The sequence below is a fragment of the Crotalus tigris genome, unplaced genomic scaffold (assembly GCF_016545835.1).
Source record: "Crotalus tigris isolate CLP2741 ecotype Arizona unplaced genomic scaffold, ASM1654583v1 scf7180000017607.2124824, whole genome shotgun sequence".
Taxonomy (NCBI): domain Eukaryota; kingdom Metazoa; phylum Chordata; class Lepidosauria; order Squamata; family Viperidae; genus Crotalus; species Crotalus tigris.
In genome coordinates, this window is record NW_024096509.1 from 1,764,853 (window position 1) to 1,792,501 (window position 27,649).

General features: G+C 38.9%; 1 protein-coding gene across 5 annotated transcripts in view; it reads left to right on the forward strand.

Annotated features, from left to right (window-relative positions):
* Positions 1–27,649, forward strand: part of ELMOD1 (ELMO domain containing 1) — a 40,120-nt gene that overhangs the window by 2,006 nt on the left and 10,465 nt on the right. For 3 of the 5 annotated variants that reach the window (XM_039322174.1, XM_039322205.1, XM_039322182.1), the window contains exons 2-7: positions 9,447–9,542; positions 20,118–20,263; positions 22,563–22,591; positions 23,293–23,390; positions 24,504–24,633; positions 26,943–27,076. In XM_039322174.1, coding sequence (XP_039178108.1) covers positions 9,526–9,542; positions 20,118–20,263; positions 22,563–22,591; positions 23,293–23,390; positions 24,504–24,633; positions 26,943–27,076 — 554 coding nt within the window. In that variant the 5' untranslated portion in view covers positions 9,447–9,525. Of the gene's footprint in view, positions 1–9,446; positions 9,543–11,721; positions 11,867–15,513; positions 15,663–20,117; positions 20,264–22,562; positions 22,592–23,292; positions 23,391–24,503; positions 24,634–26,942; positions 27,077–27,649 lie in introns of those variants that run through there. The other 2 variants (XM_039322190.1, XM_039322197.1) reach the window with 2 other exon arrangements.

Below are 27,649 nucleotides of genomic sequence, written 5' to 3' on the forward strand. Positions count from 1 at the left end.
AGCATTCATATGTTGCAGTAAGCCACTTAGCTAAACCATGGTTGAAAATGTTACAAGTCAAGATATTGGGTTCACTCAATATCTTAAACCAAAATCAGTCAAATCCCACATATGACTTAGCTCAATGGTGTTCAATCAACTAGAGTTCTGGGTAAGTTTGTGTAGGACTGCAGCTAAATCCTATGGCAGTTTACTGATAATTAAATCCCACATTGGTCACAATATAAACTTATCTATCCTGTGTATTTCAATGGGACATACCCATAAATTAAACTTCAGTGAGGTAGATTCTGTGTAGAAGAAGAGGCAGAGTCTTCAGGTGGAGTTAAGAGAGTTATCATTCTGGAATCGTTATGTTGCCACAAGCAATCCAAGTCCAACACTCCTTGAATTCCATTGACTCTTATCTAGCACCAATTTAGTGCTGACCATTAGCTGACCAGATTCTTGTGTATAGGCCTGAGCAATAAATCTTCTAAACTAGAACTTAACATGTGATTCTGATTCCTTGTGCCTGACATTGGTCCCAAAGCAGTGTGAAATGTGTCTCTTTGCTTAACATCCCAATTTTGCTGTGCCTGGTTTTACTCCTCTTTACAAACACAAAAGAAGAGAGTGGCCAATACTAGTGATCCCTGGGAAGATGTCAAGGCCTCCCTGGCCTCTGCTGGAGCTCTGCTTGCTGAAACAACAGCTGACTTGAGAACAGTTGTGGATGGCAAAGTAATACCAACTGCAGCTTTACTCCTACTTGTTTCTTTTTCTCCATAATCCACTCCAGCACTAAGTATATGAGCTGCAGAAATCCAGGTGACTCCCAGGTGTGGAAGCAAAAACTTATTTATGAAGTAACATAATACCAGAGCAAATAAAACCCGAACAAATAAAACCCTAGAACAGTGATGGCAAACCTTTTAGAGACCGAGTGCCCAAAAACTGTCCCTGTCCCTGCCCCACACCCACTCTGCCCCACCCTGCCTGCCCGCAGGGCCACTCATCGCCTCCAGGGCACGCCGCAGATCGCCCAGGCAGCCCAGCAGCACCCTGGAGGCCATGCCCTCAGCCCACGCCCTGCAGTATCAACTGTGTGTGTTGGGGCGTGAAGGCAGAGTTTTGTCTACGCTGCCTGGTTGCCATGTCCTTGGTTGCGCTGCTCCGTGTGGACCACGCTCAGGGGCGACTCTCCTCCAGGGAGGCTGCTGATGAGGGGGTCGTGGGCAGAGGCAAGTCTGGGGCAACAGCATGTGTGCCCACAGAGAGGGCTCCAAGTGCCGCCTCTGGCAACTGTGCCATAGGTTCACCATCACTGCCCTAGAGGATCAATCAATCAGAATAGAGCTGGAAAGGATCTTGGAGGTCTTCTAGTCCAGCCCCCTGCTCAAGCAGGAGAACCTATATCATTTCAGACAAGTGACTGTCCGGTCTCTTCTTAAAAACCTCCAGTGATGGAGCACCCACAATTGCTGAAGGCCAGCTGTTCCACTGGTTAATTGTCCTCACTGTTAGGAAGTTTCTCCTTAATTCCAGGTTGCTTCTCTCCTTGATTAGTTTCCATAATTCTTTGATTCTACGATATAACCGTGATAATTTTGACATGTCTAACCAGAAAATATACATTGCAACATTATTCTGAAATTAACTACTTATTAGCTAATACAGTGTACACAGTTCACAGTGATGAACTGGGTTTATTGTATGGCTGAGGATCTTTTCTGCATTTGTTTTTAAACATTGCAATAAAATTATGTTGAGGAAACAAAGAGAAATGGAGAATTCTCTCTGCTATCATCTAGTGATTATCCAGATGTTTGGGGCTCAGTTGCCACAGCCAGCCCTGCAGAACCAGAATTGTCAAAGACATGGGCTGAGGAATAGGCAGGAAGCAGGGTGCCAGAGGTTCTGTACTTATGCCTCCAAAGCTTCTGCCTTCCTTCTTTTTAAGCTGCTATAAGCATTCCATTCCTAAATAATTTAGATTCCAGTATTAAACTTAATGGGAAGTGAATGTAATTTATATTACAGTTCTTTAAAACTGGGTATCAAGCTGTGTGGATTCTTCAGTTACAACAGTTCAGTGTCCCCAGAAGAGATGTGGCTGTTCCTCTGACAGGGAGTTTTGACAGGCACTTTCCCTCACATCTGTTGATGACGAGACCTTCAGAGGAGACCTGATGAAATCTTCAGAATTTCTCTTGGATCTGTGGATAGTGAAGATAGTGAAGAAATATTTCTCCCCAAACACCAACTAAATTATAACGTCGGGAGCTGAGTATTTACTGGCCACTTGCCCTTCCTGACACCTACGTGGAGTTCGCAGCAGATATTTTCTCTTTGTGGCCTACTACAGAAATATCTGTCACTGCCTAGGATTGAATTCTCAACCTTAAAAAATGAAAATTAGAATATTTTGGACATGTGATGCGACACCCAGAAAAATACAGCATAGTCCATTTAATCCTCCAGGGAAAGATTAAAGGCAAACTAGGTTCAGGCAGAAGAAGAACATTGTGGCTTCAAAATCTAAGGGATTGGTTTGGACAAAACTCAGCAGCACTTTTTCGATAAAACAGGATTGCCAACATCCGATAAAGGATATGGCACAAGAAGAAGAATGAATGAATGGAAGGAGAGCATCTTCACCTCTAGGCCACCACTATGAATTATGTCAATATGTACCAGTCAAAAATCATTTTAAAAATTATAAAATTCAACCATTAAAAACAGTACCAGTCAATGCTAATGTGCCATCATCTAATCTCCCAATGCTTGTCAGGTCTTCAACCCTTACAGAAAGTTAAAAAAGCGGAGGCCTGACAAACTTCAGAAGATAGTGTTCCATAAGGCAGGGGCTGCCACAGAAAAAGCATCCTTCCTAGTCCCCATTCAGTGGCAATATTTAGTGGAAGGGACTCGGACCGTGCTCGTCCTATCTAACCTGATAGGACGGGGAGATGTCCTTAGGGAAAGGCAGTCCTGTAGATATCCTAGCTCTGTGTCATACAGGACTTTAAAGATGATGACCAGCACCTTAAATTGCACACGTATAGAAATCTGAAGCCACTGCAGTTAGTGCAACAGAAGTGTTACATGGGCAAACCTAGGAGCTCCCATTGCTATGTGCTCTGCTGTATTCTGGACCAGTGAAATTTCTGGGTGATCTTCAAGGGCATCCCCATATAGAGCACATTGCAGTTATCCAGTTGGGAGGTGACCAAGGCATTAGTGAATGTGAGCAAGGCCTCCCTATCCAGGAAAGGGCATTATAGGGTACATCTGATGAATTTGTGCAAAGGTCACCCTAGCCACAGTTGCATATGTTCTTAGAGAAGCAATAGGTAAGTAAGGCAGTATCCAGGTTATCTTGTTCAGCTGGATGTATTTAGATTGTGCTGATGGTGTGGCATCTCCAAGCTTAAGTGGAACAGTTGATGGGTGTGTAACAAAAGCTCCAGTGAGATAGAATGGAACCAGCCTCCATCTAAGTTATGACAATACCAAATATGAGCTCCACTTCTAGGGAGAGTTTGTCTCCCTATGAGAAAGCAAGCAAGCAGGAGCTTCTAAGAACAAGAACAATTGTTTCATCCTGTGAAAAATTACACATTTTGCTGTAGCTCTTGATGGTAGAATTTATGAGCTGCTAAGTTTCCTTTTCATAAAAGTTCAAAAGAGAAGGTGGAGGAGTTTGATGCCATATGGATTGTACATTTTTTTCCAGTTCTAGGACTGAATGAAAACTATACACACAAACATGCATGCATCCATTTATCTGTAAGACAAGACCACTACTTGGTTTCTTGCAAATCAGTATTTCTCAAAGCAACCTATATTTCCCTAGAACATGTCAAATTAAGGAAGGCTTATCTGTAGCATAACTAAATGAGAAATGAGCTATTCCTTTTTTTTTTCTTGGTTTAAGTTTGAAGTTTGTTGTCCTAAGTGAGTTGGTTTCTCCAATGTCTATGGAGGGGATGTCACCTGCCCACAGTCCCTTTGTGGTAGCTTTGCCCTTCCCCTCTTGACATAGGAGGACAAATCTATCGGGACAAAATTCAACAGTCCATCTGCATCTGAAAAGCAAAGGTAACACTTTTGAAGACAGCAAAGTCCTCATTTTGGACAGAGAGGACCACTGGTTTGAAAGAGGGTCAAAGAGGCCATCTATATTAAAATTGAACAACAGAGGTGGAGGAATACAACACTACCTATCCCCTGTCTGCAACACAGTCCTTTCAGCAGTCCCAAGAAGGTCCCACATCCATTTGTACTCTAATTCAGGTGGCTCTGAGGATACAGATAAAGCCCCAAGTGCCCTCAATGATTCTCAGAGGGCTAACAACCGACCTTCAGAGGTGATTGATAAGGAATATAATTCCCCACCATTCAGACAGAACTGAAGAAGCTTCTTAGATGAGAAGTGAAATGTTTTCAAGGAAAAAACCAAGAAAGCGCAGTTGCCTTTTGAAAAGCACTTTTGGGTTCCCTTCTTTGTCTTTACCAAGAAAGATGAACCCCTTAGAACCCCAATAAGATCACTCTTAAGGTCATTGAAACTACTGTGTCCTCCCAAGAGATATTCCACATGTTTTTTTTATGGTTCAGTGCTATTTATTAAGGAAAGACACAAGATTGTTAAAGCTTTTTCGAAATGAATGGAAATATATATATTTACAGAAAAAAAACTTTTTTTCTTTTTTTTTAATTGAACTACATAGAAATCTGGTTTTACAAACCAGAGCCTGCAGTAAATAAGGCTACACCAGAAGATCCAGAGAAGTATGTTTAAAGTCTGTCGAATGACAACATACCTTTTCTTTACTGCTTGTGCCTGGGGAGTTGGCTGACAGATAAAATAGGACTAGACAGCCAAGCTGCATTCTAGCTGCAAAATGCTAATGTGTTGCTACATAAGTTGGCTGGGTTTTTTTTTTCTCTTTGACACTTTTGCAAAAACCTTCTGCTTACAGGGGAGCATTACTATTTGCCTCATTCCAGCTGGCAATTGGAGTATCTTCAGTGCCTCATCTAAAAGTTGTACAGATATTTGGCATTGTTCCTGCTTTTTTGCTAAATGTGGAACTTTTAATGGCCTTTTCAAATAGCATTGCTTACTCTTACCTATGTGTGTCAAGGGCTGCTGTGAGATTGTACATTTCAAACTGGAGTAACACAGTTGAATGAGAAATTGAGGTCTTTGAGAGAGGTGGAATGATTTTGAAATGGAATGATTCCTTCCTCCTCCCAATTTCTGTTCTAGAACTAGGACAACCCACCTTCCTGAAATAAACACAAGGGCATTATTGGTGTAATAAATAAAAATGCTGGATTTCAGCTACCATACTCACCCCTTCCATCAATTGCTTTGTCCCTTTGGGGGGGAGGGCATTATCAAAGGAAGTATTGGGTTGTAGCTACATTTCTTAAAGAAAATAGTAGAAAGTGGCATGTTGGTTGTAGCTTGAAGACCTGGAGAACCTAAACAAATGATGTTAGATAGAGCAGAGAGCCTGCCATGCATTGCAGATTATATCTATGGGCCCATTTTTGTTCCTGATTACACTGTTACTTATCTTGAATCTTAGTCAGCTTTCCTCAATCTGCTTCTCAGGTGTGTTTGGGCTGGGCAGCATATTTAGAGAAGGCTGACCTAGAAACTGTTTTTTTTAATCTGCTTGCCCATGATTAGTCTATTAATTCTAGACAATTTTCTGTTTCTGTTCATATAACATGAAAGGTAGTTTACAAAGATTAAAAATTGCCTGTGTGGTGTAGTAGTTAAGATGTTCAGTTAGAAATGGTGATGTCATTTTCTAGTCCACATATGGCCATAGAAACACATTGGGAGACTGGAAGACTTTTCTCAACACAACCTACCAGCCTACTCACAGGGAAAATACGAGGTGGAAGCACTGTGTACATTGCCTTGAGATTCTAAAAAAAAAGTGGGGTATAAATTTTATTTATTTAAAATTCACATTTCTGAGATTTACCAACTTTTTATTAATAGAATTGGTCTAATAACCTGAAACCAGATGGATACAAGTAGACAGCTCACTTTCCCTACTTGTGTAGGGTGGAGAGTCCAAGTAAAAGAATGAGGGATAGTTAAAATAAGTTGAGAAGGATATGCAAATACTTTTTCTTATGAAGCAATCATCATCATCATCTTCCTGGCTTCCAGAAAGTCGGGGAGGGAGGGAATATGATGAGAAGGGGTTGGGAACTGTTGTCAATCTATCAACCACTCCCTCTGTGAAATCCCTGCTTTGGAGCCCCAAGTCAACTGGCAGAGCCAATCTTATGGGAGGTAAAGAGAGTTGGAGCTGACTTCATTCAAGATGGTGGTGGGGTAAGCTGTTCCAAAGGGCAGACATAATGGCAGAGAAGGCCCTTCTCCTGGGCTCAGCACCAGAACAATCCGGCTTATGGGGCCCATATCTGTCATGGATCTGCCTCCAGATTCCTCTTTGGACACAAATTCAGAGGAGGAGGAGTTTGAGTTGGCAGAAAAAACAGCGGAACCTGACAGAGCAGCCTTAGCTGGGTTGATCGGACGAGCGATAGGCTGAGGCTGAGTAAGGGGAGCCACAGCTGCAGCAAGTTGTCAAGCAGGCTCTGGGTGAGGACCAGGAGCAGCTGCAATGAGGAGGAAGTGAGTCCACACCTCCTCCCGATCCAAAGACATGTCAGCCAGAGAGGAGACAGGCACAACTCTGGTCAGCTAGACTACTCACGAGGAGGCAACCTCGCCTCTCTTAAAGGGCTGCATCAGTGCCATCTACTTAATCCCACCCTGAGGACTTGAGTGTTGTGTGGGAGGGGAGCAGGGCAGCACAATACCATGCTTCTGCTGCTGGCACAGGTGGGGTGAGCCAATCCCATTGGGATGAGATGGTCGTTCAAATTGCCTGGACGGAGGCCCTGAAGGGCTTTAAAGGTAATTATCAACACTTTGAATTCACCCGGAAGCAAACTAGCAGCCAGCACAGCCTCAGAACATTGGGGTTATATGGGCCACCCTTGGGGCCCCAAAACCTTGCTTAGTTTTTAAATGGCCACTTGCCAACAGAAAAGTTTCTTTGAATGCCTGCTTTTAGCAGGTGACATTATAATTTATACATTCACAGATGTTCTGAAAAAAAATATGAAAGGAAAAGACATTGGTAGGTGGAACAAAGGCTTGCCTTTAATCTCCCACTTTACTGGATTGCACGGTCTGATTGTGCAATTTCCCCAGGAGTATTGGTCTTTTAAAACACTCTGAAAAGAGCAATGAGATGCGTCATTCAGCTATGTGTTATATTCAGTTTGTACAATCTTAAATGAATGGGAGTTTCAGCTCATGACATGGGGTCCTTAGCACTGAGTGTGCCCAAATATTTCTCTGCCTGAACCGATCTTTAAAATCCATCTATGAAGTATGAGTTATCACATTCAAATTATTTTAATTGCAGCATTGTAATAAGGAGAAAGCATGTAGAAGTTTTGATACAGACAGAAATGTATTCTAGTGGATTTAGAATCGTGTCAAGATAAAAGCTGGTCTCTGCTTGCTTCAAATAAAACTGTGCCTGAGAAGAAAGTGTCTGTGCTTGTTATTGATTCTAAAAGAAGGACTAGATTAACACTGCATAGATTAGAACTTGGTTTTTAATGCCTTACTTAGATAATATTTTTACAGAAAGTTGCACTCAGCTGAATCCAGTTTTACATTTAGCACTGAGCCATTCTTTTTAGAATGGGATTTTTGTAAGCATATAGAGGTAGTCCTTATGACCATAATTGAGACTGGCAATTATGGTTGTAACTCAAAATAGTCACAAAGAGGGTGACCACATGACCCAAGCCGATTTTAAGTGCTTTGTGGTCATTAAGCAAACTCATTGTTTGCCATGGGCTGGTTTTTGCCCGAACCAGAAGTAAATGCTGTTTTTTTGCAAAGCCATTGTGAATTGCATTCAAGAGATCCAGGGGCACTGGAAACACCTGGAAATGCGGGCTGGTTGCCAAGCATCTAAAATGCAATCATGTGACCACGGGAGGAGGACAATAAAAGAACTTAAAAACCGGGTTGTAAATAACTTTGTAGGGAGCCATCACAACTTCGAATAGTCGCTAAATGACACATCGTAAGTCAAGGACTACATGTATACAACAAGACAAAGCCTGAAGGAGATGCTGATCTATCATGAATAAGAAATGAAAGTTCTGTGCTTCTGTGGGACGTGTCATTTATTTGTACATGTGTAGAAGTTATAGATCACGTTCCTAAGTAATTTCTAAACTGTAAGGTTCTGCACTTGGGTACAGAAAGCCAGATGCACAGGTAGAGGATAGCTATAGCAATAGCACTTAGACTTATATACTGCTTCATAGTGCTTTACAGGGCTCTATAAGCAGTTTCAGAATCAGCATATTGCCCTCAGTCTGGGTCCTCATTTTACCGACTTCAGAAGGATGGAAGGCTGAATCAACCTTGAGCTGGTTAGGTTCTGGCAGTCGGCAGAATTAGCCTGCAGTACTGCATTCTAACCACTGCACCACCTCGGCTGTAATAGGTACCTGGCTCAAGAGCAATTGTGAGAAAGATCTAGTTTTTGGTAGGCCAGGGATTAAGCATAAGATAGCAATATTCTGCAACTGCTAATGCAATTTTGGGCAGTATCAGTAGAAATATAGTGTCAAGATTTTGGGAATGATAGTGCTGGCTATGTTACATTGCTCAGAGTTGGATCCAGTTCTGGTCATTATAATATCTGAAGGACACCAGGTAACTGGAAAGAGTGCAAAGAAGAGCAACAATAATAAGGTTAATAGTAAGGTCATATAACAGTAATTACATTTCAGGCTAGGTTAGCTAAATGTATCTGGGAAGCAAGTTCACAAGTTGCACCTAAAATTGAGGACCTTCCATTATTTCTTTTTCATGAAGTAGAGTGGATCAAATTAGGGAGCTTCCACATAGCTATCATAGCTGACAGCTATTTATCATTAGGGATTGATAATGTGTGGCCAGCTACTCCTGATGGGGTAAATCAGTCCACATTAGTGAAAGATTCTGGGAACTGAAATATCTAGCATTAGGCTAGAAACCAGAGGACTCTCAGATGTAGTCCCTCGTTAGGCACAAAGCCATTTGAGTGACCTTGGACAAGTCACTCTCAGCTCTAGGAAGAAGGCAATAGCAAACCAGTTCCAAAAATCTTCCCAGAAAGCTTCAGGGACTTATCTAGGCAGTTGCCAGGAGTCAAAGTTGACTCAAAGGCACAATAAATATGTTAGGTTCTTCATGTATTTGACACTGAACTTCATTTAATATAGTGTGCCTCACATTCTAGGTAAATGTTTTCTGCAAAATATATTTGATCTTCAGCAGTAGAATGATGTTTGAAAAGAAGATGCTGTTTATTTTTCATTGATCAAATATGTTCACTTTCTCTTTGTAGCATCAATTACTTCTGGAGAAGCTGCTTGCTTGTGCCTAACAGAAGATCATCGCTATAGCTGAAATATAAAATTGCCATCATGAAGCACTTTCTCAGGTAATTTCCCTTTGCTTATAGAAAGCCCTTGATTAAGACAAAGTTCCAATTGATGTTGGTTTGAGACTGCTCTAAAATATTTCATCAAGGAAATCAGTTTGCTCAAGAAAATCTGGATTATATCATTGTTTGATGTTGAGCAAATTACATAATCAATCCTCATTTATTCACTACTTGTTAATTTATGTATTATAGAACTTATACCGTACATACTTCTAATACTTCTCTCCAACATTTCTGTGAAGGCAACATACAGGTAGTCCTCAAATTACAACAGCACTAAGAAAGTGACTTATGACTGATCCTCACACTTACAACTATCACAGCATTGCCACAATCACATGATCAAAATTCGAAAGCTTGGCAACCACTGTATATTTACGATGGTTGCCATATCCCAGGGTCCTGTGATCACCAGTTCCCACCTTCCCAGCCAGCTTCCAACAATCAAAGTCAGTGGGGAAGTCAGATTCACTTAATAACCACGTGTTTCACATAGCAACAGCAGTGAATCTCTAAACTACCACGGCAAAACAAAGTTTGTAAAACCAGATGAGATTCACTTAACAATTGCCTTGCTTAGCCATGAAAATTCTGATTCCAATTACGGTCATAAGTCGAGGACTACCTGAACTTGCTCCTTTTATCCTCAAAACAATTCTCTGGGAGAGTTGAAGTCACCCAATTAATTTCATGACTGAATGAGAATTTTAACCTGATTCTGACCATAGCTTGGCTATATTTCATTATCTCATACAATTATACCTTTCTGTAGCATACTGCAGCACTGATCTCCCAATCAGTGACAATTCTTAATCTCACTCTTTCATTCATTCTTTAATTCCTTATAAGCATTGGTTATTTATTTTCAAGATGATCATTGCAGCCTTGAGGTTTAATACCTTGAACATTGAGGAACAAAGATTGAGAGACTCAGAAATTTAAGATTGAACCAGAAGGGGAGAAATGACTCAATGCTGCTAGAAATAATGAAAATGTTCAGAGATTTTGTGATTATGACTGTCCTCAGATATAGCATTAGACTGATAGCATGATGAACTCAAGAAGCATTGCTTCTTTTTCTAAATTTACTGTTTAGTTTGGACTCTTATCGGTTATTAAAAGCAAACAAATCAAATTAAGACACTGATTGTGCCTTACACCTTAGGCAAAATTTCTGGAAATTTCAAATATCTTTTACTTGGAATTTTGCATGCAGCAAAATCTGACTGTGTAATATTAGCATGTTGATTATATGATTTCCAAATCTCCAAGATTTCTCCAGTTTTATTTTTTTAATGCATTTCCTATAAAGGCACATTTCTAAGCAGTTTACAATTAAAGTTGCACAATACAAATTGCATTGTATTATAATATACAATTTTGAAAGCAACAAAAAAAATAATGGAAAAAGATCTGTACCATAACGAAGGAATAAAGTCATTGAAATATTTAGGTGTCGTAATTCAGTCTTTCTGATTTTTTTGTGTCTCTGTGTGCACCTGTTGGACTGTATAATTCTGATGCTTGAGCAGTCTTTAAAAATTGTGCTGGTCATTAACCATAGTAAAATACTGTTTCTGTTTCTCTCATCTTTAAACAATTGACACATATCACTGATTTAAGATGTTAATTGGAAATAATCACTGGGTTTAAAGTAATTTCATGGTTGTAAAATTCCTAGGATGTAATTTCTCAGTTTAAGACATTTTGAAAGCATGTCATAATTTGGATATTTGGAAAAACAAATTAGTCTGTTCAAGCACAAAAAGAGGAAAGGAAGAAAAAGAAGCAGCTTGTGTTTCTTAGACTAATGAAAATACTATAATGCAATCTTTTTTAAGCTTGAATCCAGAGTAACCTCACTTTATGCTTCTGGTGAAGTAAGGTTTTTTGTTGTTGTTTTTTATGGGTCTTTTTTGTACTGTTGTAATCTTTGATAAGCTGGAGGAAAGATACCATTAAAATTGCTGGGAAGAGTACAAGCATCAGATCTAATTTGGGTTGTTGAGATTATTCTTACTAGAATGCAGAAGCCCAGTGACCAGGGCAAGATAGAAAAGACTTATTGTTAGAACTGGGCATTTTAGAACTGAGGAATTTATATTTTGCACCATAACTCACTAGTTATTTTTTTTTAATACATGCTCATTTCTGGTAATTTTTACTTTCGTTTCAGTGAGAACTCACGTTGCTATTGCTTAAAAGAACAAAATTATTGTCAACCTCCCAGTGTCAGTTCATTGATCTCATTCTGTTTTTAAACCACCTCTAATATACTACAGGTGATCCTCACTTATTATTCATTGAGTGACCATTCAAAGGTATGATGGTACAGAAAAAAATATTTATTTGCTTTCATTCATGAAAATATTTATTTATTAAATTTATATGCTGCCCATCTCATAAAGTGACTTATGACCAATCTTCACACTGAAGCATCCCCACATTCATGTGATTAAAATTTGGGCACTTAGCAACCAGCATGTATTTATGATAGTTGCAGTATCCCAGGATCACACAATCGCCATTTGGAACCTTTCTAGATGACTTCTAACAAGTCAATAGCAGAAGTCGCTTAGTGACCATGTTATTTACTTAACAATTCTGATAATTCACTTACCGATCATGGTGAAAATGGGTGCAACTCACTCACTTAATAACCACCTGCTTAGCAATAGACATAAACTGTTCCCTATAGTGGTTGTAAATCGAGGATGACCTGCATACACATTACTGTAAATAATGTATCTATGAATTATTCCTATAATAATGTCATAATATTCCTTTTTTTGAACATTCCCCTCTGTGCTGCATTATTTCCAAGTATCTCAAAGCAAGAATATTTGTTCTGGCATATTGAAATGATCTGCTCATACATAATCTTCTACTTTGATGCTACGACCTAAATGATAAAAGCAAAGTATTACGCTGTGTCAGGATGAAAATCTTTTGGTGCCTCAGGGCCATACAGCTGTCTGTAGTTGGTGAGGAGTTGGTGGGGAGAGGATTCAGAATGGATGGAATCCTGTTGTACATGTCAACAGGATTGAAATTATTTCTTATTTTGGAACAGTTTTTGATGGGGAATATTTTTTAGGGTTTTTTTTATTGAGTTAGAAAGAACCTGGACCCTGAATCTGCAGCTGCTGCAGCTGTGCATGTTAAAATTAAGAATCAAGCTCTTTCTCATTATGCTAACAATGCCATTGCTATTGATACCAAAAATTCATGAAAAGTCAGTACTTTTAGCAAAATCCAACCCATGCAGGAGTCTGGGGTGTGTGTGGTGGAAATAAATCCTGGATTTGATATATATGAGAATGGCAGTGCTGGAAATGAAGACTATACATTTGCTATATGTCCTAAGGCATGAGATTGCTATTTGAGTTGGTCATCCCAATCTATCATCACAAGAAAATACTTTCCTTGTCTCTAGTCTAGAGTGTTCAACTACGAGTTGCTTGCAAAACAGACCCAGTCAGTTACTCATTGCAGATCTGTCTTTCTGGTACTCTCCAAGGTCCTGTTGCCAACTACAGTAAGGAGTTATTTAGCTCCAAATGAGAGCTATTCCATCAGGCCTCTTAATTTATTTTAAAAAGCACTCAGAGCAGAACAAAACTGCCTAGAAAGGGAAGGAAATTAAAATACAAGAGCTAATAGTTGCATTTTACCTTATAATCAGTTGCCAAGAAGCTTTAAATAGAATTTAGTCTTAAGGTTGTGGAGGAGTTGTATTTGTTCTCTAGAGGCTACTCTGGAGAGAATTGAGCTATGTTGTTCAAAGAAACATAGGAAAAAATCAGATTCTAACCAATGAAGCGTTTTAAAAGGGAATGGTAATGATCTGAAGCTGAAATGCTATGGATATATCTAAAGCTGAAGCTCAATAATTAAATAAGCACTTTTAGGTTATGGTTACAATAAAATGTTTCCTAAAACATCTATTTTGTTGGAGTGATAACACATAGCTTCATGAGGGTGTAGTCACAGACTTAGTCCAATTCATATGGCTTGGGGAAACTGGGAAACAGTTATACATTCTACTAATCATCTCTACCCATATTTTAGGTGGGAAATTTGTGACACTTAAGCTCATCACGGAATTGATGGATGGAATTAATAACATTCCAAGTTACTCAGCTACTTTTTTTAATTGTGCTTTTTTTTCAAGAGGGCCTATGCTTAGAATCCATATAACCATCATTTACTATCATTCTGTACACCTATTTTATATATTCCTTACAAGGGACAACAAATATCTGTAGTGGGTGTGATATTTATTCCACTCACATCTAGAGAAATGAATCGTTAAAGGTTGCTGAATCGTGAGATCAATCTACAGAGTCTGCAGTGTTTTTGAACGCTTTATTATGATAATAATTCTGGTTGCCATGGTGCTTTTTATCTAAACAGATGGATAAAATGAAAAACCAGTCTTGTTTTAATCTGAAAGATCTAACTGTTATTGGGGAAAATTCAAGGAGAATGAAAATAGCATCAGTGAAAGACAGAGAAAGGTGGTGGTTTCGTTTTAATGAATCTAAGTTAGGATTTTTATTGAGCTTATGTGTCAGTTAAGTATTATAAAATATGTATTCCAAGCTGCACAAATGTTCAGGCCCCTTATCTCTTCCTTGGTAACTTTCCTTGTTTCTAGTCTCTGCCCATGTGTGGTTCTATTAGCAGACAATAAGCTTGCATTTATATGTTGCATTTTGGTAACTGTGAAAAGCAACTGTTGTTAGTATTCCATAAGGCTGGGTGTAATGCAGGGGTGGACAACTATGGCAACTTTATGACCTGTGGACTTCAACTCCCAGAATTCCTAAACCAGCTGGTCATAAAGTTACCATAGTTGTCCACCCCTGGTGTAATGAGTTAACAGACATTTTTGCATTCAGTCCAGAATCCATCATTATCTCACTGGAGATTACCTTCACTTATGCTTTAGAGTTTAGACACTAAGCAGATACGTCTTTCTATAGGTAGACCTCCTCTAAATTAAATAGGGAAGGTGGAAAAAAATCCAGAATCTATTGCTGGATAATATCTTTATCAGGATCAATCAGAATAACATCATAACAGATACATAAAAGGTTAAAAAAAAAATCTGAGTCAAGCTTGAGTCCTAGAGATATTTCCGAGACAAATGGATCCATTTCCAAAACACTATGATGTCTCCATGCTCATCATTTACATATTCAGAGAATGTTTTTCAGGGCCTTAATAAATTAAGTTACGTTATTTGCAGTGTGACTTCTTATATACTTAGTAAAATCCATTTTTAACATGCAAGGAAACAACTACATTGCTCCTTTCACCCCAAGTTAAAAAGTTCCTCAAATAGTAAGGTTGAAGTTTTATTTGCTGCAATTAAAAAAAAAAAAGGAGAGCTATTCTTTTCCTAGGGAATGGCATCCAGGCAAAAAGAACTCAGTATTGACAAAAAAACCACACCTTATCAGTCTTACTGATTCAAATGTAATTAGTAGAAGTAGAATTAGGCTGGTGACAGTTCTCTCCCCATCTGTCCAGGGAATAACATACTAGATACACATTTGATTTACTTTGGCCATGACCTGTCTTCAGATTCATTCGAGAAGGCAATGGTGCTAGGAATGGTTAGTGAAAGAAGAAAAAGGGTCAATCAAAGACCACGCTGGCTTGATAACATCAAATCTGCCACAAACACGAACATCCCAACAATTGAAAGAAGTTGTGCTTGACAGGGTAGCATGGAGAACACTTGCCTATAAAGTTGCCCAGAGTCAGACACAACTAAATGGTTAAAACAACACAATACACATATGATGTAGGAGTCCCTTTCCGAATATAATTATTTGGCATTAAAATTGTACTCCTATTTTTTTTAAAGAGAGGGGCATTATCTTGTGATCTTGGTAAAATTAGGAAAGTCAGATCATCTTAAAAACCTAATCCATTTCATAGTGTGCTTTTATTGCAGGATTTCTACAAGCAAGAATTTATACTATATATAAATAAACCATTGAAATGATAACAGCCTTAACTGTATTTAAGTCAATACCATTTTGCTCCTAAAGAAGATCTCCCATGCCATAAGTTTAAGATGGAGGAGTAGTGTATCATTTAAAGGTACCCATCAAATGAATGTTCACTTTCCTGCAGTTAACCTTTCTAAGACGTAACATTTCCTTTGTAGTATCCCACTGTAATATAGTTATATGTTCCACCATCAATTTTGGTGTTATGGCTGTGATGTGGTTTTTCCTACTAATTCTGTTTAGTTTAATTTGCAGTTTGACTAAGATCAGAAATATCAGTCCTTTGAATGTTAGCTTGGAAATAAAATGGTCTTAGGAAATGTGATTGGATATATAGTGGAATGTGGATCTTGAGGAATAATAATTATAGGGTACAGATTGCTTGTACCAGGTTCTTTTAAAAACACAGCATCACTGATCACATAGGTTTCTTAACCAACTGCAGACAGATCAATTCACATGAATGTGTTCTTGATAATTGCGGTAAACATATATGTCCCCTGAGAATTACATGCTTAAGAACTAAGCAACGTTCATTTTTCTACTTCCATAGAAGAGGATGTAAATAGAAAGAATAAACTAATTCCTTGTTGGTACATGCCTTTTAAAGTGTACACATTATTTTAATTTATGTAGATTGCAACCCTTTGTGCACTTTACCAGGGCGTAAGCCTCAGTAAATACTGTAGGGAAGTGTTCATACAATACTGAATGAAGCTCATTATCTCTATGCCTAATATGCTGATTCATAAATTAACCACTCTGTCTGGCTTCACCCAAAGAATATAAATGATCCAAACCATATTTTTAACCTAATATGTTGTATAAACAAAGACTGAGACTTGTGAGAAAAGGATTGTGTAGTTCATAAGTATTATAGTAAATATAGTGCAATAATAGAACATGATGGATCCTTGCCTCAAGCTTATTTTCTAAAGTTCATGGAGTTCCTATGTAAGCAAGCTTTATAACGTCTTTAAATGACAAAGGGCACTTAATGTTTATAAAGGAGAGCATGTGGAAGCAATATGCAGTGAAAGATGTAACAAAGTTGCATGTACAGCATCTCCATATGCCCAGATCTTGTGTTCATTTGTCAAACTGTAATTCATCTGAGCCTGCAAACCCTGAACCAAAGTAAAACTTAAGTTCACACATTGCACGCACACCCAGAGAACACAGAAGAACATGAGGGTAAGGATTGGCTACATGTACTGTGTGTCTGAAACCAATAAACAATTATTAGACTTAACTGTGGTTTGTTTGAAAAAAGTCAATATGAAACCATAAATTACGTACTCAGCATTTTTAATAATAATAATAAAGTTGGAAGGGACCTTGGAGGTCATCGAGTCCAACCCCCTGCTCAGGCAGGAAACCCTACACCATTTCGGACAAATGGCTGTCTGGTCTCTTCTTAAAAACTTCCAGTGTTGGAGCATTCACCGCTTCTGGAGGCAGGTTGTTTCACTGGTTAATTGTTCTAACTGTCAAGAAGTTTCTTCTTAGTTCTAGCTTGCTTCTCTCCTTGATTAGTTTCCATCTGTTGCTTCTTGTCCTGCCCTCAGGTGCTTTGGAGAATAGCTTAGCTCCCTCTTCTTTGTGGCAGCCCCTGAGATATTGGAACACTGCTATCATGTCCCCCCTCGTCCTTCTCTTCATTAAACTAGACATACCCAATTCCAGCAACTGTTCCTCATATGTTTTAGCCTCCAGTCCCCTAATCATCTTTGTTGCTCTTCTCTGTACTCTTTCTAGAGTCTCAACATCTTTTTTACATTGTGGTGACCAAAACTGGATGCAGTATTCCAAGTGTGGCCTTACCAAGGCATTGTAAAGTGGTATTAATACTTCACGTGATCTTGATTCTATCCCTCTGTTAATGCAGCCCAGCACTGTGTTGGCCTTTTTGGCAGCTGCAGCACACTGCTGGCTCATATTTAAGTGATTGTCCACTAGGACTCCGAGATCCCTCTCACAGTCAGCTATTGAGCAAGGTACCCCCTATACTATACCTATACATTTGGTTTTTCTTGCCTAAATGTAGAACCTTACTTTTTTCACCACTGAATTTCATTTTGTTAGATAGCGCCCAGTGTTCAAGTCTGTCCAGTCCTCCTGTATCCTAAGCCTGTCTTCTGGAGTGTTGGCTATTCCTGCCAGCTTGGTGTCATCCGCAAATTTGATGAGTTCCCCATCTATCCCCTCGTCCAAATCATTGATGAAGATGTTGAAGAGCCCTGGGCCTAGAACAGAGCCCTGGGGCACCCCACTACACACTTCTCTCCATGTAGATGCAGTTCCATTGAGGACCACACACTGAGTACGGCCAGTCAGCCAGCTACGAATCCATCTGGTGGTAATGCTGTCTAACCCACATTTTTCTATCTTATCGAGTAGTAGGTTGTGATCTACTTTATCAAATGCCTTACTGAAGTCCAAGTAAATTATGTCCACAGCATTCCTCTGATCCACTAATTTTGTCACTTGGTCAAAGAATGCAATAAGGTTTGTCTGGCATGATCTGTTTTTGACAAACCCATGTTGGCTTTTAGTAGTGATTTTGTTTGCCTCTAGGTGTTCGCTGATTCGTTGTTTGATTATCTTTTCCAGAATCTTCCCAGGTATTGAGGTCAGGCTGATAGGTCTGTAATTTCCTGGATCCATTTTTTTTCCTTTTTTGAAGATGGGAACTACATCAGCTCTTTTCCAGTCCTCTGGTAGTTCCCCAGTGCTCCAGGGTCTTTGAAAAATATAGTTCAGTGGTTCTGAGATCACATCTGCCAGTTCCTTGAGAACCTTGGGGTGTAATCCATCTGATCCTGGTGATTTGAACTCATCTAGGCTGGACAGGTGCTCACTTACCATTTTCTTGCCTATCTTAACTTGTGTTTCTATACTGTTTTTATGGCACTATTTTTGATAGATTAGACTGTTTTTTTCCTTTGTGTAAAGACAGATGCAAAAAACGAGTTAAATAGTTCTGCTTTCTCCCCATTGTTTGTCACCTTCTTGCCATTTTCACCCACTAATGGACCAATCATCTCCTTCACTTTTTTCTTGTTTTTTACATGTTGAAAGAAGCTTTTTTTGCGTTAACTGAATACATCAAACGTCACACTTGCAATAAGTGATTAAGACACAATGCTCCTTTCCTCCTCTATTCAAATTATAATGCCCTTACAATATACTAAGCCAAAATGGAATTCCCTTGAGAGGTTTAGGATTTTGACAAACCCACATAGTGTAATTATAGCTTAATGAACCCCTTTCATTCTGGTTTAATCACTACACCATACTTAGGCAAACTATTGGTTAGTACAGCAGCCCCGCAACCTTTTGGGTGCCAGGGACCGGTTCAGTGGAGAGAGGCTTTTCCTTGGACCAGAAGGGGCGTGGTTTCATACACTTTCTGCATCCCACACATGCGCAGATGGGCTTTCACTTGTTTGCCTGGGTTCTTGCAAGCCGCGGACTGGTGCCAGGTTGTGAACCAGGGTTTGGGGACTTCTGGATTAGTATGTGGTATGAACACATCCAGTATGGGTGCATGATAGGGTAATTGAGGTCAGTTCCCTTACTGGAACTGTGTTTGTACAGCCCACTAACTACATAATTATTGTACCATGTGAACAATGAGTTGAAAAGACAGTGGTTAAATTAAACATGCTATGCAAATATAGCTGGGAAGTAGTGTCATTCTGTAGTCTAGGTCAGGGGTCTCCAACCCCCAGTCTGTGGACCGGTACCAGGCCATGGCATGCCAGCAACTAGTCCTCACAAACAAGCAAAGTCCCATGTGTGGGATGCAGGCAGTACACAAAACCACACACTCTCCGGTCTGTGGAAAAACCTTTCTCCACGGAACTGGTCCCTGGTGCCCAAAAGATTGGGGACCTCTGGTCTAGATCAGGAGCCTCAAGTCTTAAAGTTTCCAAGGTCAGACAGATCAGTGTAGAGAATCCTGCAGCATGTGCGAAGTTGGAATCGATGACCTTTTAAGTCCCTTCAATTGTATGATTTTATAAGAGTGCTTGATAAAAAAAACAGAAGAGATAAAGCTCAAGCTTTGGCGGAAGCTTTTATTTATAGCCTTTTGAAGATTTAACAATCTTATTTTTCTCTTCATTTTAGCAAAAATATTATTTTTGGAGTTCTTAAAAAGAGGGTTTTAGGAACTGAATATAGCTCATGAGTTACCCATTCTGCTCTAAAATATAAATGAATGTGCTAAGAATTTTCCTCCATAATATAGAGCAATTGCACTGCTGCAGAAATTAAGTCATGGGTGTGATAAACAATGCAATTAGTGTCCCTACTTAGTTTAGACCCTGTAGCCCTAGCAATTTTCAAGAATTATTATTTCGTGTTAGTGGCGCTTTGTTCACCATGATAAACTGTTTTTGAAAGTCTTACCTAGAGTTGTGTCGTAAAGATATCGTTCTTAAATTCAGCAAAGTTCAGACGTGTTGTTGCCATCAAGGATCATTTTGCTGATAAAAAAAAAGGCTTTCCTGGTTTCTCATTTTAAGGATTCTTTTGACAGAATGCTTGTCCAGGTATGCCTGTACTTCTATTGCAAATGCTTATGGCGCTGCCTGAAATTTGTGGTGCGGAAACTGACTGGACGATGTGAGCTGCAAAGGATTTGCTATAATATCAAGTCTGGAGCTGAAAGAACCTTGAAAATTGGTAAGCAACTTTAGGGCAACTCTTAATATGTATTTTCATTCGTCGTAATAATCTTAAAATGGTTGACTTGTTTGGTTGGTTGGTTGGTTGACAGTTCATGAATTGGCTCAAGCCTTGATTAGACTGGTTTATTGTATATGGAATCTATTTTAAAATGATTTATTATACATCATCATAAAAACTGATGTTTCAGAATACAGGCAGTCCTCAACTTACAACAGTTCATTTAGTGATTGTTAGTAGTTACAACAGCATGGAAGAAAGACCATTGCAGCATTCCCGTGGTCACACTATGAAAATTCAGATGCTTGGCAACTGACTCATATTTATGACTGTTGCAGCATCGTGTGTGTGTGTGTGTGTGTGTGTGTGTGTGTGTGTGTGTGTCAGACATGTGATCAGCTTTTGTGACCACCTGACAAGCAAAGTCAACGGGAAGACCAGATTCATTTGACAACCATGTTACTAAACAACTGGAAGGATTCACTTAACACTGTTAAACAAGAAAGGTTGTAAAATGGGGCAAAACTCACTTAACAAATGTTTCACTTAACAATATAAATTTTGGGCTCAATTGTGGTCGCAAGTCAAGGACTACCTGTGTTTTATTGGAAAGCATGTTTCTGTGACCTAGACATCCTCATCCTGCTGTCTTCCTGAGATATTGATTTAAACAAAGGTTACCTCCTTAATTGCAATTAAAGGCAATGAAATTTGCCGCTGAAGAGTCTCATAAAGTTCTGATTATCTGTGGCAAGAAGACAGTCTTCAACACAAGACAAAAGTTAGCAAGCAAGCAAACATTTTATCAAGTTGGGTTTCATTTATCATATTACAACAGTTTCCTTATTAGGAGCCAACAGTGGTTGATATAATTAAAAAACAAACTTTCCTTGGACTACACATAGTAGTTATTGTTTTTTTCCTGCAGAATTTAACAAGATAGCTGGCAAATGGAACAAAAGCCACTTGTTCTCTTTTCTGGTGTAGCGTGTAGCTTCGTATCATTAATTCTCTTTCTTCATAGTACTTGATCTAATACAGGCAGACCTCAACTTACTATCCTTCATTTAAGGATGGTTCCAAATGATGACGGCCTGGGAAAAAGCAATTTACAATCTATCTTCATATTTACAACTGTCACACCATCCCCACAGTTACATGATCACAATTTGGGCAGTTGGCAACCACTTTGCATTTACAACCACGTTGTAGTGTCCGCCATTTAAAATCTTTCCAGCCAATTTCCAGCAAGCAACCTCAGTTGGGGAAGCTGGATTTGCTTAATGACCATTTAATTTGCTTAATGGACATGTGCTTTGCTTAACAACCCCAGTAAAACTGGTTGTAAAAAAAATTGGTTCACATGATATTATGTTTTACAACTGTATCAACTTACAATGGAAATTCCAGTCCCAGTTCTGGTAATGTTTTTCGTCCATCAATTTCGATGAAGACCTTGACATCTTGTGGGTTATGGGCCATCAACGATGTGTCCGTAGGTGGCTGATAAGACCGATGTTAGCACAGAATGTTCTGCCACATACTGAACAAAGAAATGTAGACACTGTTACTTCTGCATTTACAGCTTTGGCTTTGTGGAGTGCTCGCTTCTCTTGTGCCAAGATTGTCCTGTGTTCATATGTCTGGCAACCCTGGTACACCAAGGTGCACCATGTCAGTCGATCATGCGCCAGAAGTTCCCAAGAGATGTTGTTAATATCCAGGGACTTAAGAGAGGCTTTCAACGTGTCTTTGTATCGCTTCTTTTGTCCCCCGTGCGATCGCTTTCCTTGAGACAGCTCACCATAGAAGAGCTGTTTAGGGATGCGATGATCTGGCATCCTTACAACATGGCCTGCCCAGTTCTGGTAGTAAGTTGAGGACTACCTATCCTGCAATAACTTCTGGCTTGTTCTGATGTTCATCCTAAATATGACTTTGATTGTATTTTCTGATGTTTGGTGATTTGGGGGTCCCGATTCGCCATCCTACCTCAAGACTTTAGAAATTCTAGATTAGACAGATTGTACTGCTGAATAAAAATATATTTTACATTACTGAGACAGCTTATTTTTTTTAAAAAAAACTTATTTTATTAATCTTTAGCTTCCCCCTAAATATTTCGTATACATATAAAAATTCAACCCTCTTTGTTTCCTAATAAAATCCCTCCTTTTTCACTTTTCCTCGCTGGTGAAAGCCCATTGATAAAATATTATATGGTTCTATTGGCCACATTGTTAAAAAGGCTAAAATGTAAAAAAAATTAACATTTCACAAATATTTTTCCCAACAGAGACATCATTGAGGAATTCAAAAAACAAGGTGGGTAAAAGTTTCTCTGTATTGTGTACATTTGATGCAACAATATTAACTCTGTGATCTATACTGCAACAGCAGTATGGAAACAAGATCTTCAGATACCTGAAAAATATGATACTGTAAAAAGGAAGGAATTGAAATATAACCTTTATATCTTACTGGCTCTGAGATACTTACCTGACATATTTAGAGGTTCAGGAATTGATTGCCTGATAATATCGATGCTCATTGATTTGCCTTAATAAATACGGGTCTTTCACCCCTATCCTTTTGACAGCTGTTGAATATTCATGAGATGGAAATTTGAAAGTTCTTTGTGCATTGAAGATTTTCATTACTATTCTTTTTTATTGTTATTCAGTTAAAGATAACACAGATGATCATCCTTATTGGACACCATGATGTAGAAGTGTCTATAGGAGGAGGTTTTCAAAAAAAGATGATGGCTGCCTTTTTTTAACATGCATCATGCATGACTTATAAAAAGCAGTGAAGCCTTGATTGTACGGTACAGCTCTCATCTTGATTTTTTAAAACTTCCCTTGCCTATCTCATTCCCCCGCCCCCAGAAATATTTCAGTGCAGGGTTAATCAGAGTTAAGTAAATCAGGATAATATCCCTGTTAGGACTTCTCATAATAGTTTCAATAATTTATTTCCAGTGCACTTGGGAAAACTGATATGTGATCATTCTTTTGTTTCAGTTGCTCCAAAATTCCGTTAGTGTTCCTCCTGATGCAATTGAAAAAACGGTCGATGCCATCATAGAACTGAAAAAGATTAATCCAGATGTAAATCCTCAGTAAGTTTTAAATATGTGGCATTGGGGGAGAGAATGTTTTAGACTTTGTTTTGTATTTCTTTTAAAGTTGATTTTACCACGCATTTCCCAATATAGTTCAGGTTTTGGCAAACATTTTGTGAAAGATACAAGTATTGCTCAACTTACCATTGTTCTGAGTTGAGACAGGCTCAGAACAGGCGCTTTATGGCCTGCACAGCACTTCTGACCATTGTAAAATGTGGCTGTCCTCTCTCATGGTCACATGGTTGCATTTTGGGTGTTTGGCAACCAGTTACCTTTATGACCGGTTGCGGCATCGGGCACATTTGGCCACTTTTCATGAAAAAAATCCCATTCAGAAGTTTTCTTAACAACTCTACCATTTGCTTAAGTGCTGCATTATTCACTTAATGACCACAGTAGTGATTTGCTTAATGACTACCACAGAAAATATCATAAAAGGGGTCCTGTCACAAGGTTGCTTCAATTTGTGACTGTAGCAACGTAAAACTGGAGCTGCCTGTAATTCTTTGACATGATCCCTCATGAGCACCAAGGCCACAAACTTGGGTAAATAATTTCTCTACTAAAGCTGTTGATGGACAGCAGACACAGCTGCATCTTTCCCTGGAACCAGTTCTTTATCTCCCAATCTACTTTATTATCCAATGATCATTCCATATATAATGCTTGGCGTGCACATTCAGTTCTTAATTATTCACGAAGCAAAGCAATGCTTTTAAAAAGAAAAGTTTTTATTTTAATCAGTCAAAATATTCTTTTGCCCCCAGCAAAAGAGAAAAAAAAGATTTCTTTTCAGCCACCTCTTAAAGAAGGATGCAAATCAGCTGTAAGGACAAACATCAAGGAAATCAGTAAAGATGAATTGAAAGATTGTATGTCCACAAGTTCCTTACAGTCATGCAGAAAGTTTCTTTTCTGCTGAAGTAAGCAGGCAGTTTGATGTAGAATGCCTAGAAAGTCAGATTTTTGAGCAATACACACTGTCTCAAAAAATGCTGATCATCTGGAAGGGGAAAAAAAGGAAATAGGTCACCATTCTATACTAAGGTAATATCAGTCCTACAAAGCTGAATTATTGAGTTTGCCGTGCTTATCTTTTCATTCTAGGCTAAGTATATCCCTGCAAGCCTGCCTTTTGCAGATTGTAGGATACAGAAATCTGATTGCTGAGGTGGAAAAGCTGCGTCGAGAGCAGTATGATTCTGAAGAGGATCAGCATGAAGAAATGCTTCTGAAGGTAAGTGCTAGAGCTGTGTTTACAAGTGAGCTTTGTCTCTTAAGAAGGCCATGAATAAAGTTACATGCTTAGAGTACTGATAAAAAGATTTAAATGTACAGTTCTTCCTAAACTCATTGAGTGATTGCAAAGCTGCTAAACTGAGTGGGAAGGTATAGCTTTTTGCTTATTTCTTTAGCTTCCAAAAACTGCAGGCAACAATGTGGTATCCTTAAAATTAGTATAACGAAGATTTTCAATCTGATATTATGAGCAATAGGGAAACAAAGGATAAAATGGGAAAACCTGACTTTTGGGAGCATTTGTATGGTGTCCTAAATCTCTGTATCAACCACAAATGTTTGAAAAAATTGACCTCACCAACATTGAGGTACACTGAGTCCTGTAAATTGGGCTCTGGAATTGTATATGCTGTGACTTATCCACCCATGAGCTAATCCTACTTCTTCCCCCAATGTAAGATCTTTATATAGAATCTTACATTAAATTCCTTCCTTTTGTGTCCAATCACACTTGGCCAATAAAAATATTCTGTTCTACTCTACTCTACTCTACTCTACTCTACTCTACTCTACTCTACTCTACTCTACTCTACTCTACTCTACTCTACTCTACTCTACTCTACTCTGTATGGCTTCCTCTATCTAAAATAAAGTCTCTCCAAGGACCACAACTTTTCATAGTAAAGAGACTCCACAACTGATCAACTTTTACTGAAAACTGAAACTTTCATTGAAAACTGAAAGTTTTCTCTTAAAGTAAGCAACATATAAAATATTTTAATTTATTAATATGGGTCAAATCTGCTTTTGCAGAAGAACACCAATGTTAAAGTCATTGCTCAAATGCCAGTAGACTTACTGACTGAATTCAAAGTGCTGATCATTACTTCTAAAGTCCTATACAGTAGAGTGCCAGAATATATTCTGTGCCAGAATTGACTCTAGCTCTGACCAGTCCAAACTTCCAGAGATGACCATCCATGGGTCCACTTCTTTGAGAGGGCAACAGTCAAGTGGCAGGCCTTTTCATTAGTAACCCCCACAGTTTGGAACATGCTACCACACAGGTCCATTTGGCTCCATCCCTTCTTGAATTTCCTAAGGCCATTAAGAGAGTTTTTGTCAGGTGCAAGAAGTCAGAAGCCAGGATAGGGTTCAAAAACACTACAAGTTTATTTCATGCTACCTAGACATAAGATTCTGATTTACTAATGGTCAGGGCAAATTGGTGCCAGATAAGAATCAATGGACTTCAAGGAGGAGCTGGGCTTACGTCCCTTAATAGGGGCATAGAGATTCCAAACTGATGATGCATTTGACCCTGCCCTCAGGCTCAGCCTAGCCATTTCCAACATCTCCTTTATGCCACTGGGTCTTTGACCTTGAACAACTGTAGAGAACCATTATCATGATATTCTAATTTTGTTGTATAGTTTTCTCTGTTTTATTCTCACTTTGTTTTACATTACTCGGAGTCTCAGTTAATTGGGGCGATTTTCAAATAAGTAAAAGAAAGCATGGAAGATGATGATGACATAGACTCTTGTCATCTCACAATTAGATAACTACAATTCCACTAACACTGGATTGACTTGAAGATGACTCAGAGGTTCCCATTGGCACAAATTGTGGCTGCCTGCCTGCCTTTAATTGGTTTAGCAGATTAACACCTATTTTGCAGTCAGTCTACTTGTTGCCACAGCTCCTGGACACAGTTCAGATGCTGGTAATTAATAGCTTCAGCAAAGTTCCAAAGTAAATGAAAACTTACCAAGTATTTGTTCATAACAGTTCTCTGAAACTGAAAACATTATAGCCATTTGCTTGCCTGGTATTCTAGCAACATTCTGGATCTGAATCTTAAGCCCTGGTTGAGGCATGAATATCCATTTTGTTTTAGCAGAAGAGTCTCCAGTTTGACAAGCCCTGATATGCTCTTACAAAATTAGTATAAAGGAGAAAAAAAAAAATTCCCTTTATGGCTAATGATGTTTACAGCCATTCTATTACTTGCGGCTTTGCCTAGAGGTTTGTACCAAGCTAGAGAAAATAACTATGGAGACCTGGTCCGGATTCTTGCACATTTCTGTATTAAAGCAAATCAGATTTCCCAGGGGCCATGTTTGAAATGAATGCAATGTCAAGGAGAAAGCCTTGCTGATTTTTAGTTGGCACATTGCCCCAGGATCCTTCAACGCCATGCATAACAATAAAGGCAAAGCCAATAAGGACGGATTTTTTAAAAATATATCATTGCACACAAGCCCTGTGTTATAATAGACCTGTGATTTTCTTTTACTTCCAAAGCTATGGAAATGCTTGAAACCTGATTCTCCTTTGGAAGCTCGGATTTCCAAGCAGTGGTGTGAAATTGGTTTCCAAGGTGATGATCCTAAAACAGATTTTAGAGGAATGGGGCTTCTGGGGTTGTATAACTTGCTGTAAGTATATTTTTCTTTCTTTCACGTAATGAATTTAAAAGCAAAAATTGTATTTTCTTTTTTTTTCTTTTTTTAAATATCCAGACTTTGTCAAGAAAATTATTCGTCTGAATTCAGTTCATTGCAACTATCTGTCCCTGTAGACGATAATTTCTTTAAATCAACACTATAGTGCCCACAATGGAAGAAAACAGGGTTTAAATTGTTTAATACAACAATTACAATGTCAGCAGGTTTATAATAGGAGTATCAGATCTCTGTCTTTTCCACCTGTGGTGCTCATATATCATGATTTGATTTTTCAGTTGGTATATGTTTTAGACAAGTTAAGAATATTTCCTAGTATGCATTTGGTTAGATGACTGGTTCTCAACCTTTTCTTCACCGTGGACCCCTTAACACCTTATGTGGCCACGGACCATGGCCATGGACCCCCCCAAGATTTAATTCAAGATTTAAATCATAACAGTTCTTCAAGCCTTTGCGGACCCCTGTGATGACATCATGGCCCCCCAGGGGTCCACAGAACACAGGTTGAGAATTACTAGGTTAGATCATTTTTAACAGGTGTGT